This window comes from Dermacentor variabilis, chromosome 7 (genome assembly GCF_050947875.1).
Source record: "Dermacentor variabilis isolate Ectoservices chromosome 7, ASM5094787v1, whole genome shotgun sequence".
Taxonomy (NCBI): Eukaryota; Metazoa; Arthropoda; class Arachnida; order Ixodida; family Ixodidae; genus Dermacentor; species Dermacentor variabilis.
This window is the reverse complement of record NC_134574.1, coordinates 18,165,325-18,183,102: the sequence shown is the minus strand read 5'-3', so window position 1 is coordinate 18,183,102 and position 17,778 is coordinate 18,165,325. Positions and strand designations below refer to the sequence as shown.

Below are 17,778 nucleotides of genomic sequence, written 5' to 3'. Positions count from 1 at the left end.
ACTGGTTTTCATACAGAGCCCTTTCGAATTCACTTATCGGGAGTGAACGAAAGCAGCCAGCTAAGGAATTCTATACCTCTATTGTGTGGGGAAAGAAGCAGTACTTGAAAGTATTTGTACGGGCATAGAAAGGGTTAAGATTAAGCTTGTGGAAGTTACACGTGCAAGAAGGCTTGGTAAAAGATATGCAAGCTGTGTTTGAAGTGTTGTAGGACTTGTTAATTACATTGTTATGTTGTTAATTATGTTAGGTCATGCTCTGCCAGGCATTGCCACCTGCTTCGCAGTCTGTGGCCCACTTGGACACAACAGCACACACTCGCTAATAGCATCTGTAGAGCAGGGTGAAGAGGGTAACACCAGTGAGTTATGCTTTAGAAAAATTGGTTAAAATCGGCCAAACTGCACTTTCTTTCCTATTGCAATGCAACATAGCTAAATTTATTCATAATTAGTGCTTGACCCTGACTTAGAGTTGTAGATAAGGCATCACATATCGTTGTAGCTACTACCATATCTTCATGGTATGTAGGTACACAACGGCAATGCCGTTTGTGTCCTGTGTTTGCGCTTTTTCTCCTAAAAGATGTGTAAAGTAAAAATAGTACATAGGCTGCTTTAGTGAAGTGCTGAGCTATCGCCTTAGATCGACTTTACGGATGTCTTTATGTCCATTCAGAGATTTTCATAATGTTTGTACAGTTGGTGTGTTTTTGCAGATGGGGCCCATTGTGATATGTCCTTTTCAATGTTGTATTACTGTTCTGGTTGTTGTGCAGCAACTGCTTAGCACAGCAGTTCTGCAGAGTAGTCCATTGGCATTAGATAGCTAGTGCTGTTGATACATATGTTTTTAAACTGGCTGTGGTTCTGTTATTATGGTTCAAAATTGGTCCACACTATTGTGAGAATGGGCTTGATTATATGGCAGATCTAATCAAGTGCAGAGGATGCTTAATTTTACTGTCACTTCATTCACCATAATATTCCACAATTGTTGGCTGCTATTTGTTATATATAAAAAAGCACCAATAGAAGCAGCTTCTACTCGCAGAGACCGCAACGACGATGACATATCAAATCACAGAGTGGTTCGCAAGTAAACTTTGCTTTAAGATGCCCAAAATCACTTGTAATGCAGAAAGCTGCTGTGCTCAAATGTTCCAATACTGGTTCTCCATAAAAGAAAAAGATGTCTGTTGTCAAGAGCAGCTTTCCCGTGTGCTCGGACTGAGTTTTCCTAATACCTGTGACAGAATGTTGACTCTCATTATTGCACCCAACTGTATTGTTGCTCATTGTTTTTGACAAGCTGAGTGCATAGAGCACTGTTGTAGTTACCATTGAATGACACTAATGATGTGGTACAGGTTCTGGCGAGCGCCTACACCCGTTGAACTTGGACTGCCTGTGAAAAGAGCAGCTAATAGCTTAGAGCCCTGAAACACTTGGACCTTCCTGGCACCAATTTTGGTCGGAAGTGTTGGCTGTTAGAGGGTTTAACCCAATCAATTAATCAATCAATCAATTCATCGATCGGTTGATCAATTGTGTTTGCTAAGGATGCCTTTATTCTACACACCTCCTCTCCCCACCTGCCTGTGCAGCATATTAGTTTCTCGGCCCTGAACTTGCTGCTTGCCGATGTGGAGCTGTGTCTGACAGCGTTCGCTGCCCACTGCATCAAGAAGTTCCAGACGTCGTGCCACTTTGTCGAAACCATTGAGAGCCACGCGCCCCCACCACCAAGGTGCCCGTCTGGAAAGATCACGCTGCACATCCACACATCGACACCTTCAGCTCAGGTGAGTGTGGTGTTGGTGGTCATGGATTTGGCACTGCCCTCTCGGGTCTAGCTGCTTATTGGTAAAGATGGGAGTATACACTGAAACCTTGTTAATTAAGTCAGATAATTCGGACTCATCCTCTAGTCCTGGCAGGTGTACGTACTATTAAGGGGGAAAAATTATATAGAAGCATTCTTTAAACCCTCCTTTACCAAATTAATGGAACTGCACAGCTTTGTTAGCTTTTTTGCGCTGATTTCAAATATGTAATTAGTTTTGTAATACGGCAATTAGTTTCAAAGTTAAAAATGTACCACTGTTCCTGAGAACAGTGGACCAAGGAAAAACTACTCACCCGAACATTGCTTTAGGCACATCGCTAGATACCAGAAAACAGAAGGTTCACAGGGGGAAGGGACGTTTTTGTATTTTGTATATGACAAGCATTTTTTTTTTTAAATGATGGTGTATCTGTGTATGACATCCTCCAGTGCACTACATTTGCAGGCTCTGAGTGGCGCCTGACACCGGTGAAAGATGCCAAGAGCGAGTGGGGCTATACTAATCCAGGTACAAACAAACTAGGAAGCTCCACTAAGCTTGAACAAAGACACTCCCTCACCAGAACAGGAATTGGCCTCCCTTGTGCATTATTCAGCCACAACCTCCCTAATGAAATGACTTCCTCAATGAACCAATGGCCCTCAGTCCCCAGCGGCTGCGGAGCACCTGTCCAAGGCAGCGGTCAGACTTGCAACGCAGCAGAGGGTGCTAAGGATACCTGGGTCTGGACAGGCCGTCAATGGAAACTGACCCTTGCAACGTTTAACACCCGAACCCTCTCGAGTGAGGCTAGCTTAGCAGGACTCCTCGAAGAACTATTAGACATTGTTTGGCATATTATCGGCCTTAGTAAGATTAGAAGAACGGGTGAGGCTTACACATTGCTTAATAACGGCCATGTCCTCTGCTATAGAGGTCTCCCTGATAAGAAGCAATACAGGGTAGGATTCCTAATCCATAAAGACACAGTGGGAAACATTGACGAATTCTACAGCATCAACGAGAGGGTAGCAGTAGTCATAATTAAACCCAGTACGAGGTATAGATTAAAGGTAGCACAAACCTACGCTCCAACGTCCAGTCACGACGATGAGGAAGTATATCAGTTTTATGAAGATGTTGAATTAGTGATGATAAAAGTGCAAACGTGGTATAAAGTAGTAATGGGGGACTTCAATGCAAAAGTGGGGAAAAAGCAGGCAGGTGAAGAGGCAACTGGCAATTACAGTGTCGATCCTAGAAATGCTAGAGGTGAGATGCTGGTAGAATTTGTAGAAAGGAATAAGCTGAGAATAATGAATGCTTTTTTTTCAGGAAACGTAGCAACAGAAAATGGACCAGGAGAAGCCCTAATGGTGAAACAAGAAATGAAATTGATTTCATACTTTCTGCCGATCCCAGCAAAGTGCAGGATGTAGAAGTAATAGGTAGGGTAAAGTGCAGTGATCATAGGTTAGTAAGGGCCAGGATTCCCTTTAATTTGAACAAAGGAAGAGTAAAATTGGTGAAGAAGAAACAGGTCAACTTAGAGGCAGTAAGGGTAAAAGCAGACAAATTTAGGCTGGTACTTGCAAACAAACATGCAGCCTTAGAACAGAGAGATGATGATGATGACATAGAGGTAATGAGTGAAACCGTAGCAAGGCTGGCTTCAGAGGCAGCAATTGAAGTGGGAGGCAAGGCACCAAGGCAACCAGTGGGCAAGCTCTCCCAAGTAACAAAGGACTTAATAAAGAAACGACAAAGAATGAAAGTGTCCAACACAAGAGATAAGATAGAATTCGTGGAACTGTCAAAACTGATCAACAAAGCGAAAATAAGTGATATTAGAAATTATAACGTAAGAAAGACTGAAAAAGCCATTAAAAATGGACGCAGCCTGAAATCAGTGGGAAGGAAATTTGGCATAGGACAAACCAAGATATATGCACTGAAAGATAAGCAGGGTAATATCATCAGCTATCTCGAAGGCATAATAAAAGCAGTGGAAGAATTCTATACTGACCTTTACAGTACCCAGACGACTCAGGAGCGCTCTATTCAAAACAATAATGAACAGTATACAGAAACTCCTCCTATAACTAGAGAAGAGGTCAGAAAGGCCTTGCAAGGCATGAAACGGGGAAAAGCAGCAGGAGAGGATGGAATATCAGTCCATTTAATCAAAGATGGAGGAGACATAATGCTAGGAAAACTGGCGGCTTTCTATACGAAGTGTCTATCAACTGCAAGGGTTGCAGAAAATTGGAAGAATGCAAACATTATACTAATCTACAAAAAGGGTGACATTAAAGAACTAAAAAATTATAGACTCGTTAGCTTACTCCCAGTATTATATAAAATATTTATCAAAATAAGCTCCAATAGAATAAGGAGAACACTAGACTTTAGTCAACCAAGGGAGCAGGCTGGCTTCAGGAAAGGTTACTCTACAATGGATCACATCCATGTCATTAACCAGGTTATCGAGAAATCCACAGAGTACAATAAGCCTCTCTATATGGCTTTCATAGATTACGAAAAAGCATTTGATTCAGTAGAGATACCAGCAGTCATAGAGGCATTGCGTAATCAAGGAGTACAGACCACTTACGTAAGTACCGTGGAAAATATCTACAGAGATTCCACAGCCACCTTAATTCTACACAAGCAGGAAGATACCTATAAAGAAAGGGGTCAGGCAAGGAGACACAATCTCTCCAATGCTATTCACTGCATGCTTAGATTCAAGATTCAAGTATTCAAGCTATTAAACTGGGAACGCATAGGAGTAAAGATCAACGGCGAATACATCAACAACCTTCGGTTTGCCGATGCCATTGTTCTATTCAGCAACAATGCAGACGAGTTACAACAAATGATGGAGGACCTTAACAGGGAAAGTGTAAGAGTGGGGCTGAAGATTATTATGCGGAAGACAAAGATAATGATAAATAACCTGGCAAGGGAACAAGAGTTAAAGATCGCAAGTCAGCCTATAGAGTCTGTGGAGGAGTATGTTTACCTAGGTCAATTAACCACAGGGAACCCTGACCATGAGAAGGAAATTCACAGAAGAATAAGAATGGGTTGGATCGCATAAGGCTGACATCGTGAGCTCCTGACTGGGAGCTTACCAATATCACTGAAAAGGACGGTATACGATCAGTGCATTTTACCGGTGCTGACATATGGCGCAGACTTGGAGACTGACAAAGAAGCTTGAGAACAAGTTAAGGACCACGCAAAGACCGATGGAACGAAGAATGCTAGTCATAACTAAGTCAAAGAGACAGAAAGAAAGTGGTTTGGATCAGAGAGCAAACGGGTATAGATTATATTCTAGTAGACATTAAGAGAAAAAAATGGCGCTGGGCAGGTCATGTGGTGCGCAGACTAGATAACCGTTGGACCATTAGGGTGACAGAATGGATACCAAGAGAAGGGAAGTGCAGTAGAGGACAGCAGAAGACTAGATGGTGCGACGAAATTAGGAAATTTGTGGGTGCTAGTTGGAACTGGTTGATGCAGGACAGGGGTAATTGGAGATCGCAGGGAGAGGCCTTCGTCGTGCAGTGGACATGAATAGGCTGATGATGATGATGATGAATTATGTTGCACAAGAATTTTTATGATTCCACCTCATGACGTAGTGAAAGTAATGTTAGTTTCAGTGTAGGGAGGGCAGACAAAGGTGAAAAATAGCGGTCATACCGGTGAAAAATGAAACGGACGGCTTTTTTCTGAACTGCTTCTAGTTTGATTATGTTGTTTTGGCTATGGGGTGACCAGACTGTTGTGGCATAATCGATAACAGGGCAAACAAGATTTTTATACATTAAAATATAAGAGTTTAAAAGGCAATCGGTGCTTTGCCTTTTAAGCAGAACTGCAAATATTTGCTATTTCAACCCCATTGAAATGCGGCTAGACTAGACTAGACTAGAAATGAAATAGAATTTGTAATCTGCGCTAACTCTGGCATCATACAAGATGTGGACATGCTCGGCAAGGTGCGCTGCAGTGACCGTAGGATGGTAAAAACTCGAATCAGCCTAGACCTGAGGAGGGAACGGAAGAAACTGGTACATAAGAAGCCGATCAATGAGTTAGCGGTAAGAGGGAAAATAGAGGAATTCCAGATCAAGCTACAGAACAGGTATTCAGCTTTAACTCAGGAAGAGGACCTTAGTGTCGAAGCAACGAACAACAATCTTGTGGGCATCATTAAGAAGTGTGCAATAGAAGTCGGTGGTAACTCCGTTAAACAGGATACCGGTAAGCTATCGCAGGAGACGAAAGATCTGATCAAGAAACGCCAATGTATGAAAGCCTCTAACCCTACAGCTGGAATAGAACTGGCAGAACTTTCAAAGTTAATCAACAAGCATAAGACAGCTGACATAAGGAAGTATAATATGGATAGAATTGAACATGCTCTAAGGAATGGAGGAAGCCTAAAAACAGTGAAGAAGAAACTAGGAATAGGCAAGAATTAGATGTATGCGTTAAGAGACAAAGCCGGCAATATCATTACTAATATGGATGAGATAGTTCAAGTGGCTGAGGAGTTCTATAGAGATTTAAACAGTACCAGTGGCACCCACGAGGATAATGGAATAGAGAGTAGTGTAGAGGAATTTGAAATCCCACAAGTAATGCCGGAAGAAGTAAAGAAAGCCTTGGGAGCTATGCAAAGAGGGAAGGCAGCTGGGGAGGATCAGGTAACAACAGATTTGTTCAAATATGGTGGGCAGATTGTTCTAGACAAACTGGCCATCCTGTATACGCAATGCCTCATGACCTCGCGCGTACCGGAATCTTGGAAGAACGCTAATGTAATCCTTATCCATAAGAAAGGGGACGCCAAAAACTTGAAAAATTATAGACCGATCAGCTTACTGTCCGCGGCCTACAAACTATTTACTAAAGTAATCGCAAATAGAATCAGGAACACCTTAGACTTCTGTCAAGCAAAGGACCAGGCAGGATTCCGTAAAGGCTACTCAACAATAGACCATATTCACACTATCAATCAGGTGATAGAGAAATGTGCGGAATATAATCAACCCTTATATATAGCTTTTGTTGATTACGAGAAAGCATTTGATTCTGTCGAAACCTCAGCAGTCATGGAGACATTACAGAATCAGGGTGCAGACGAGCCATATGTAAACATACTGAAAGATATCTATAGTGGCTCCACAGCCACTATAGTCCTCCATAAAGAAAGCAACAAAATCCAAATAAAGAAAGGCGTCAGGCAGGGAGATACGATCTCTCCAATGCTATTCACAGCGTGTTTGCAGGAGGTATTCAGAGACCTGGATTGGGAAGAATTGGGGATAAAGCTTAATGGAGAATACATTAGTAACTTGCGATTCACCGATGATATTGCCTTGCTTAGTAACTCAGGGGACCAATTACAATGCATGCTCACTGACCTGGAGAGGCAAAGCAGAAGAGTGGGTCTAAAAATTAATCTGCAGAAAACTAAAATATTGTTTAACAGTCTCGGATGAGAACAGCAATTTACAATAGGCAGCGAGGCACTGGAAGTGGTAAGGGAATACATCTACTTAGGACAGGTAGTCACCGCAGATCCGGATCATGACACTGAAATAATCAGAAGAAGAATGGGCTGGGGCGTGTTTGATTTGGCAGGCATTCTCAGATCATGAACAGCTGGTTGCCACTATCCCTCAAGAGAAAAGTGTAGAACAGCTGTGTCTTACCAGTACTCGCGTACGGGGCAGAAAGCTGGAGGCTTATGAAAAGGGTTCTAATTAAATTGAGGACGCAACAAGCTATGGAAAGAATAATGATAGGTGTAACGTTAAGGGATAAGAAAAGAGCAGATTGGGTGAGGGAACAAACGCGAGTCAATGACATCTTAGTTGAAATCAAGAAAAAGAAATGGGCACGGGCAGGACATGTAATGAGGAGGGAAGATAACCGATGGTCATTAAGGGTTACGGACTGGATTCCAAGGGAAGGGAAGTGTAGCAGGGGGCGGCAGAAAGTTAGGTGGGCGGATGAGTTTAAGAAGTTTGCAGGGACGGCATGGCCACAATTAGTACATGACCGGGATTGTTGGAGAAACATGGGAGAGGCCTTTGCCCTGCAGTGGGCGTAACCAGGCTGATGATGATGATGATGAAATGCGGCTGCCGCGGTCAAAATTGAACCCGCAACCTCCATAATGCCATAGCCGCAAAGCTACCCCGGTAGGCACAGAAGCGTTGATTTGACGTGTGACTGCTTCCATAGTGTTGGCTAGATGTAATTTCTAGGCGACACTACAGTGTGCTTTAATGAGGCACTGCTTCAGCACGCCCTGCATAAGTTTGTGTGGTGTTTATTTTTCAGAAATAGCAGAAATGATCTATACCTTACTTTTGAACTCAAATTTTATTGAGCTTGCCTACAACTGCTGTCGTGCCTATAGTAGTAGTGTTTCCTTGCCTTCTCACATCACCTTCTCCCTCCCTCTCTCTTGTATATAGGAATTCTGAGTGAAGAGTTGCAAGGCTACCATTCATTTGTTTTGCATCGGTTCTACCCATTCTCTGCCCCCCTCCTGTCTACCAGTCTATCTAGCTTCACTCTGGTCTTGCACATCACCATAAAGATAAGCTCTGCAGTGCTGCTGCGGGGGGGGGTCATGGATAGTTACAGCTGTCCAGAGGCTACTATGCACATGCGATGCGACAGAATGGTCTAAATGAGTTTCTTCCTCATATCGCCTTTTCTCTCTGCCATGCTTCCGTCATGTATACACACGCTCTGAACCATCCTCTGACGCGGTGTGGCAGACAGCAGCAGCAACAAGAACAGCGGCAACAGCAGCAGTGGGGAAAGTCAAAGGAAGAGGCAAAGAAAGCTTCGCTTAAAAAGCGTAGTGCTGTACAAGATGGACTCTGCAGCGACGATGGCTACGAGATGGCACCAGAGTAGAGTGTGCCGTCTTCACCAAAGCATTGCATGAGCAGAGGTCTGTCTTCAGCGGCTGCTATGAATTGTGCCCACACATCGCCCATGCGCTGCCTCTCGTGATCTCCCAATTAGTGAGGCAGTCGTGCCATACTTCAGTCTATTTGAAACATCCCTCACAAGAAAGATTATCCGTGCCAGCCAACATATCGCAAAATGAAAACACGTATAGAGCTGCACTCCAATTTTACATTAGGGAGTATCGTAACCGTCGGTGAATTTTTAAAATTTACCACTATCGTTATATGCTTTTTGTACATAGTGCATGAAAGTGCCTTAGTTTGTATGTTCGAAACGTGGCGTTAGCAGTAGCTGCTGGGCTGAAGTTAACATTTGCATGAAAGGCTCAATTGTCTTTTGAGCACAAGTGACTACCAGCTGCTTCGACAGACTCGTAAGGGGGTAATTAAGTAGAGGAGGATGCGGAGACGGAGGTGTACCCCTGCACTTTTATGTGGGTATTCACTTGATTTGTTGTCCCTACTTTTCCACTCGCGATGGTTGCCAAGGGTGGCCTTTGCCACGGACAAGTTTGCAGCGGTGGCACTTGGCACTGCCGACCGCAGTGGCCGCAGAGCTATGGCGGCGTGACCAGCAGGATGGGCAAAGCGAGTGGAAGAGAGACCTCTTGGGATATCACTTGGTACGTACACGGTTCCTCCCTCTCATCTGACGGCCCCTTTGTTTGGGCATCAGACTTGACCTCGTCTGCTGTGCCTTGCACCTACAGTGAGCGTGTACCTTGTGTTGTTCCTTTTTAAACGCTAAGCTGAAGAGCGGCGCCTAGTGCTTGCATGGTCATATTACACTGAGCCGCACTAATCGGAGGCCCAAGCAGACAGAAATTGCCCGAGCTCTCACGTATGAGCCCATTAGTCATTGCAAGGGCAAGGAGTATAGGGAACTCTTCCCTAGGGGCATGCCATGGGGAGCCATCCTCTCACAGCGACACGCTCCCTGCCTGTCTTTCTTGCCCTTAGCGCGAGAGCTTTTTTGATTGCCGCACCAACCCACTACTGGGCATTTGTGCAGTGATAAGTGTCGCCAGAGACAAACTGTTTTCGCTAACTTACGGCAATACGGTGCTTTCTTATGTGTGCAGTGCTTGGTGCTTCACCCCCCCCGCCCAGATTTGCAACCTGAGCACTCGCACAGTGGGGCACTAAATTAAGCAAGGCAACGGCTGACGCGGCTCACTAATCCAAACTCATGGTAGCTGGTAGTTCTGTGAGATTCGAGACCTCCACAAAAGGGAATCGCGAATGGGACTGCCCAAAGCGATTTGGGAGCCCGTAAAATTGTGTTTTAGAGCAGATAAAATTTCTGTTTGGAAAAATTCTTAGCAGATAAAATTTCATTTTGGAGCAGTTTGGAGCAGGCCAATCTGTTGGAGTTTTGGTGGAGTAATTGAATACGGAAGTGTGAAAGCACGACGAAACGCCGAATAAACCAACACGAGCACTGTACTGCAACTGTCTTAAGCTAACCTTGAAGCAGGTTACCCTGATACTGAAACTGTCGAGTGCATGCACACTTTGGTAATACTACCTGTAGACTTTTAATTAGTGGTAGCAACCACAGAAAATGCATTCTGCAATAGTGAGTCTGAATTTTGAAAAAATAACCCGACATTTTTAATAAATACATTTTTCTTTAATGTCTCAACAATGTGTGTGAAGTGCCTGGAAATGCGCTTCAGCAACAGCCCATACAGAGAAACCAGAATTATGAACTACTGTGGTTTGTAGAAAGCCATTTCTACATAGTAGACCAGGGCGATTCCGAAGCATGCAATGCTTAACCTTCTTGTATAATGTAAAACTATTCCAATCCGTTTTCATTCCAAATCCACCATTAGTGCTTTGTGATGGGTCAAAATGGTTCAGGCTTCGCGCATACGGGCATAAAAACAGACTGGAATAGTTTTGCGTTACATTGGCCCTGGGGACAGAGACGGCTGAACCCGCTGCGTGCGCCTCCCTAATATCTTGTTGACTCGCAGCGCCCTCATCCTACTTTTACTGTGATAGCAGTTACAGACACACCAGGTGCATTTCTGCTAGCGATGTTGCCGTGATGTTCCGTATAAAGTCCAAGGCTGGTAGCATCGTCGCCGCGCGCCATATGTGCGAGTGAAAGTGTACAAAGGTGGGCCGACAATGGCTCCTGAAACTCGCACACAAGGCACCGGGAGGCGTAGAGTGAGGGGGGGGGGGCGCAGGGGGTCTACTTCGGTGGTGGCTGCTTGTGTGTGGCGCGGCTGCGTGGGCCCTATTTTAGAAAGCGATCTCCGATAGGACAGAGTGCATGCCGAGTGCTGATAGCTTCGTGTGCGTTGTGTTTTCACCACTTAGGTCGCGTTGAAGCGAGAGGGAGCACGAAGGTCAATTTGCTCACTGCTGCTGTCGCGTTTCCTCACTCCGGCGTTTTGACAGCGTTTCTGCGGTCATCGAGTGAGATGTGACCATGTTTGCTTGTGCGTGCCTGACACTATGCTTGTTAATTTAGTTAGTATGCCTATGTTTACAGCTTTATACGGCTGACAGATCTAGTATCCTTATTTTGCAGGCTGTCCGTTGATTTGCTAACAATCGATGCTTCGCCTTTCGGGCAAAACTGCGACTTTTTTGGATTGAAAATGACGAGACTTCCAGCATCAATGTGCTGGGTGCTGGCAGCAAACGTGCTGGCAGCAAACAAAAGCTGGAACTGTGACGAACTGTTTTGCATGTGCACAGTTTGTTGTATCCACCCAGGAAGCCAAGTGAAGTTGATACGGACTAAAAGGCTACTGATGACGACTGCGAGGCAGTGCTTGCAGAATTTTTGGAGCGACAAAGTGCAGAATGTTGACAATAATGCTGAAACATGTGAAAATTTGTCTGGCAGTGACATCTTTAACTTTGCCAGTGCCAAGTCACCCTGCTCAAGTGCTAGTGAGGACGATGCTGAGCTGAAAGATGCGCCGTGTCTGCCAGTTGCGGAAACAGCGCAAGCACTAGATATGATGTGGCTGTTCACTGAAAAGAGGGATAAATGGACGCATTGCACGTGGATAACTTCGAGACTGCAGTTGTCGCTGCGAGGTCACTGAAGCAGCAAACAAAACTGAGGGATTTCTTGTAGCCTCTTTCCATGAAATAAAAAGGTTTTCTGCTTTTCTTGTGAAACATGTGTGATCTCACAGGCAAGTGCATATTTCTCAGGTAAGCCGTAGTACCACTTAAAACATACTTTCTTTGCGTCCCAGTCAGGTACGGTTCAATTAGGTTCCAGTGTACTCTACATGTACTGCTGTTTAGCCAGCTTGTTTGATTTGCTCAATACTTTCCTACCTAATCTACATGACTATATGCAGCTGCCATGTACTTGCAACCCACTACACAACACTGAGCCAAAGTAGCCAATGCCAACTAAGCTTATCACGTACTGATGCCAATTTCTTTCATCTGCAAATGTGCCATTTTTGTTTTCAGTGTTGAAGTAATCAGGGCAGGAAATATGTAGCTGGGTTTCTTACAAGAAGCGTGCACATAATCTAAACTAAACACAACACTTCAAAGTCTGTGACTTCGTAGGTGTGCAAGGTTAAGATGCCTTACACAGGCCAGATATGGGATATCACTTGGTACGCACATTACCATAAAGATAGGCACATACTATATGGCACATACTATATGTGCCATATAGCTGTACTTTAAGCTCAGGATAAGGTGGCAGCCTGATTTTAAGAGTGAAAATTTCTTTATTTTTTAATTTTTCTGCCAATCTTGATGAGATTATGCATATACTTGTTTAGTTGTTCATGTTGATTTCAAGTATCATTTCGGTATTCTGCATGTCAAATATTTAAAGAGCTAATTAAAATTCATTAGAAATCACATCACATTAATCTAGGCCTCAATGTAAGTAAATTGCAAAATAAGAATTTTATTTTAATGCATTTAGCCCAAAATGTGAGGAAAGCAATAATGCGAGCACTTTTAAAAAGTGGCCAATATGAAAGCCCTTATAATACATTGAAGTTCATATTTCGCAATGTGGGAACAATGTGGCAAGAAAGAGAAAAGTAATTAAATTTTGAAGCCATAGTTCTAAAATCTTCTTGCCATTATACCCCTTATCATACATGCAGCTTCCTACAGCAAGAAAATGCGATACCTGCTCTGGGTGCTGAGATATCAACGATGGCGATTGCAAAGAGTAAAAAAAAAAAAGTGCACTGCATGAAAATTTCAAAAAACAACTGAACATAGGAGGGACACTGGTTCATGAGGTTAATTTTGTTACTATCTGGCTGAAATATTGATCCGTGATGCAAGATACTTAAGAGATTACTGTAAAAAGAGTTATAGACTTTGGTAATGTCAGTTTTGAAAATCCGATTTTATTGCAATTTTTGGCCTCCTAGGACAAGGGTGCCCCTTAATCAAAGAGCACCACCTATGCTGCTGTGTGCAACATACTGGCATTCACCGAGAAAAATTATAGTTTTGATAATGGAAATGCACTTCCCAGGATATTATAGTGAAACAGCAATTATAATTAAACAACTACTGCCCTGTGTCGTTAAGAAGTGCATGTTGCAACCTATTAGAACACAATCTTTAAGGCCATAATATCCCATTTATAAAATAACAAATTGCTTTACAGCCGACAACATGGATTTAGATCAGGTCTGTCAACCGTAACCCAACTCACTGAGTTAACAGATGAAATATCTAATGCAATAGATGATGGAAACGAAATAGATGCAGTTTTCGTAGAATTTTTCCAAGGCGTTAAAAACATTGTCCCGCATCAAGCTTTAATTACAAAGCTCTCGGCATTTGGTACTGACAGCAAAATAATTTCATGGATTTGCAGCTTTCTATTACATCTAAAACAAAGGTTGGCATTGATAAAAATGTCTTGCAGCAACTTGAAATTTACTCAGGAGTTTCACAAGTTTCCGTTCTTGCTCATATTTTATTTCTTATGTATGTCAGTGATATCCAGTTCAATATTCATGGAATGGTCTGAATGCAGCTTTTTGCTGATGATTGTATAGTATAGACAGTTGCACGTAATTTAGGACACCAAATCGAACTAAACAATTCACTTCAATCCATCCGTTCATGGTGCGACACATGAGGCATGAGACCTAATGCGTCGAAAACAAAATGCATCACATTGACTAACAAGAAAAATCCACTTCACTTTATGCATACTCTTGGAAACACAGCATTCGTCAAATGCAATCAGGTAAAATACTTGGGCCTTAATGTCCCGTCATACCTTAACTGCGAACCTCACACCTACTCCACATGTCAGACTGCAGGAGGTAACCTATCCTTCTTAAGAAGGAAGCTGTGCAATACTCTGCCACAGGTCAAATTAAATGCCTGCAAAACACTTGTCAGACCATCATAAGAATATGCTGACTTAATCTGCAGCCCTTATCAAAAACACCCAATTGATAAAGTAGAGCACATAGAAAAACTGGCAATCAGATTCATATATTCTGATTATTCAATGCAATCCAATGCCTCTGAACTATTATCGAAAGCACATTTAGAAACTACTGGCACAACGAAGAATAATATTAAAACTTAAATTCATTTACCTTTTGTACCATGGTCACTTCAAAATTCCACAGTCATGTTACTTACTTGATCCATTTTTACACTCATCAAGAACCAACCACAGTAAGGAAGTTCACCAACCTCCAAGCCACGTTAATATCCATAAATATTCACTGTTTCCCTTCGCTATCTCTTACTGGAACGACTTAGCTAACAGTGATGTGTGTTTCTTTTGTGGAATCTTTTGTAACCAAAGTTAAAACCATTCATTTCTGTTCATGATTGCTGTTGTTCTACCTTTGTAAACACTCCTCTAAGTGCCATCAAAGCCTGCAGTATGTTCAAATTAAAAAAAAAGTCACACAGATAAACACACTAGAATCCCTCCAAAATCACACAGCATGTTTCATCGTATCTAACTATTCTTCTGCAATGAAGACCACGATTATATCCACCACCCAAATGACCTTAAAATAACGCTAGCAGAAAGGAACTATCCCCAAGTTGCTCTCGATAGGGCTTATGATGCCGCGTCAAGATTGGAGAGACAGTTGGAATTGGCGAAAAAACAGCCAACACCAGAATCTGACAGACAGCAGACCTCCGGCATTTATAACAAAATTAATTTTTGTAGCCCTATTACCACCCAATATTATCAAGTAACGACCGTCTGCGAAAAGCGTTTCCCAATGTACCTAGGGTTACCTACCGCCGTAACAGGAACGTTAAAGACATGTTAGTGCACGCAAAAGTCAGCCAACAGCGTTCCCCTGTAATAAAAGCATGTTGTCGCCCCAGGTGCCAAACCTGCAGGCACCTTCAAAGTGATATTAAAATTAAAATCACCGCAAATAGTTATACACACAAAGTGAAATCTAGCTTTATATGTACAAGTTCGGATTTGATATAGGCTTGGATGTCCCTTCTGTAAGAGACAATATATTGGTGAAACAGGACAATCAATGAATGTCAGATTAAACGGACATCACGCGGACACAGCTAAAAAGCTTCCCAAAGCCGTCGCCGGGCCCTTCAACCAACCAGGTCATAACTTTCATGAACTTAAACTCTACATCTTACAGTCAAATTTCCGTTTTCCCGAGTTTTCCCTTAATGTATAATGTGTTAGAACTGAGCCCTTCCAAAGAATCCCACCTCAGTTGTTGCACTGTTGAGCAGTGAGCAGTAAGAGCAAAGAGACTGGCAGACACTATGTGAAGCACGGTAGAAAAAAATGTGCAACTCCACATGAACAATGAAAGAGACACAAGCTAGCACAATGTGAAGCCCTGCTCATGCAAAGTGCACTCACCTTAAGATCCTGTGGGAAGAGTTGGCGGGCCAGGGCATAAAATGGGGCTGGATTCCTCTGCAAGGGGAGAGCACAAGGTGTCTTGGCAAGGTACCATGCACCGAGGTCAACCAAGGCCTTGTGTAAAAGAGTGAAACGGCGATAGCTGTCGGTGTAGGTGAAGTATGACGCACTTCACGAGGAGGTCATGGGTTTGATTACCACCAGCAGCAAGTTGACTATAGTATTTTTTTTATTCCTCTTCTGTTATTACTACAGCTCAAAAAGAAAAACAATTTACCCTAAATGGCCAAACTGGTCAAACGAGGGAAACCTTATTTCGACAACGAGACTTGTCTTCATAGGGGCAACAACTGTTTTCCTTGACAGCGTTTGTATAGCAGCTCACTTTCCATTTGTTCAAGAAGGGGCAGGACCAGTCCCTACCTGTCTTTTCCTGTGTTTTCACAGGCTGTGACACTGCAACAAAGAATACGCGAGTGCACAGAATAGCGCAGTTTCAGTTAGTTCCAGTGCAACATGCCATTGGTGCTAGAGGTTGCATTTCAACATCATGTACTCCTACTGTTGTCAGCGGTGAGGTTAGGGCGTGCACTGAATGTTCAGGCAATATGGCTGCATTTATGAGAATGGTAGCAGGCAATGCCTCGGTCCGATTGAGGAAGCCTGTGTGCATCTCGAGCGCTAGGTGGTTTCCATTCACTAAACAAAGGAGTACCATGATCAGATTTGCCCTCATTGGCCGTGCGGAGCACAACAGTGCACCTGAGTGTACGAGTACAGGTCGAGAGCATGGTAAAAAATGTCATGCACATCTCGGTGCTTTCTCATGGCTGAAGCTGCCTCGTATTTTGGGGAATTATGGGGTGACGAGTCACCACCAGCCCATGTGCAACGAGGTTCAAGAGAGGCAGACGGCCGTGGCGGTGGGCAGTAGGCTCTCACAGCCAGTGTGTTTCCCTGAATCCCGCTTCACATCGGAGGCCAACTCGTTTAGGTCACAATAATGGGCACTCCAAACGTAAGCTGCAAAGGTACGATGGGCTTGAGGGATTACCTGGTCCTCTTTTTCAATGTCAGATGCCAAAGGGTGAGCAAAAAGATAGAGCTCCTGCATAGCCCTCACGTACTTGAGCAGAGACTCGTCGGGGTGTCTGGTCAGAAGCTCTTGATTGCGACGCATGCAGCACTTCTAGTCAGGAGGGAGGAAATCACTGCGGAAAAGCATCCCAACCTCCTCCACCAAATGAGCTTCGTGGCGGACAAGTCGGCACCACTGTGCCGCATGGGCTGTAAGTGAGATGGGCAATACAGTGCCTACCATAGCGCTGTCATCCAGCTGCACTGCCCGTTGATTGAGGTGCAGTGCCTCAAGGTACTCTGTAGCACTCTTGCAGTCCGAATAACCTCAGTATTTGTGGAGAAGTATCCGTAGTCTGCTTGGCATGCCTAGCTGAGGGGACTGGAGGTCTCCCTTTAGAGCACTAGGCTTAGAGTTGGTCGCTTTCATCAGGACTCAGAGAAGCTGTGGTGCTGTGGTGTGCAGCGATGTTTGCTCCAGACAAGGTGCGGCAATCTGAGAAGGGCCAACCACCACCTGTTCTCCAAAATGCACACCCATTCCTAATGCTAAGGGCCCAGTAAACGGCTTGGAGGTGAGCTGGGTTGCCACTGTGACAGCTGCATCAGGCCTCACATGACCAGCAATCAATGGCGGAAGGGGGTGGCTCATGTGCATTGAAAATGTCACTCAGTTGTGCACGAGGCAAGCGGCAGTCTGAAAATGCAGCAACATTGTTGGCTGAGTGCAGTGACTCACGCTCAACATTGTCTACCAGCTGTGCTTGGGACAAGGAGAGGCCAGCGAGCGGTATTGCACCAAGAGCGAGACAGGGAGTCGCAGCTGTGGTGCACCACATATTTAACTGCGCTCGGGACAAAGAAAGGCCAACGAATAAGCACATGCTTACGGTAGAGTGGGAATGCTGCACCACAGTGCATTTTTCCAAGAAAGGTGCTCGGGACAAAGGTAGGCCACCAAGTATGCTAGCATCAAAGCAGGGTGGCACCAATGCAGCAC

At 43.9% G+C, this 17,778-nt stretch overlaps 1 protein-coding gene across 7 annotated transcripts in view; it reads right to left on the bottom strand.

The window, feature by feature from the left end:
- Window positions 1–17,778, bottom strand: part of Sirt2 (Sirtuin 2) — a 376,779-nt gene that overhangs the window by 271,721 nt on the left and 87,280 nt on the right. For 6 of the 7 annotated variants that reach the window (XR_012829495.1, XM_075698294.1, XM_075698296.1 and 3 more), the window contains one exon: window positions 15,699–15,755. The exons of the other annotated variant lie outside the window; for it this stretch is intronic. Coding sequence is in view for 5 of the 6 variants with exons in the window: in XM_075698294.1 (XP_075554409.1) it covers window positions 15,699–15,755 (57 nt within the window). In the remaining variant the exon portion in view is untranslated. The remainder of the gene's footprint in view (window positions 1–15,698; window positions 15,756–17,778) is intronic. 7 annotated transcript variants of the gene reach the window in all.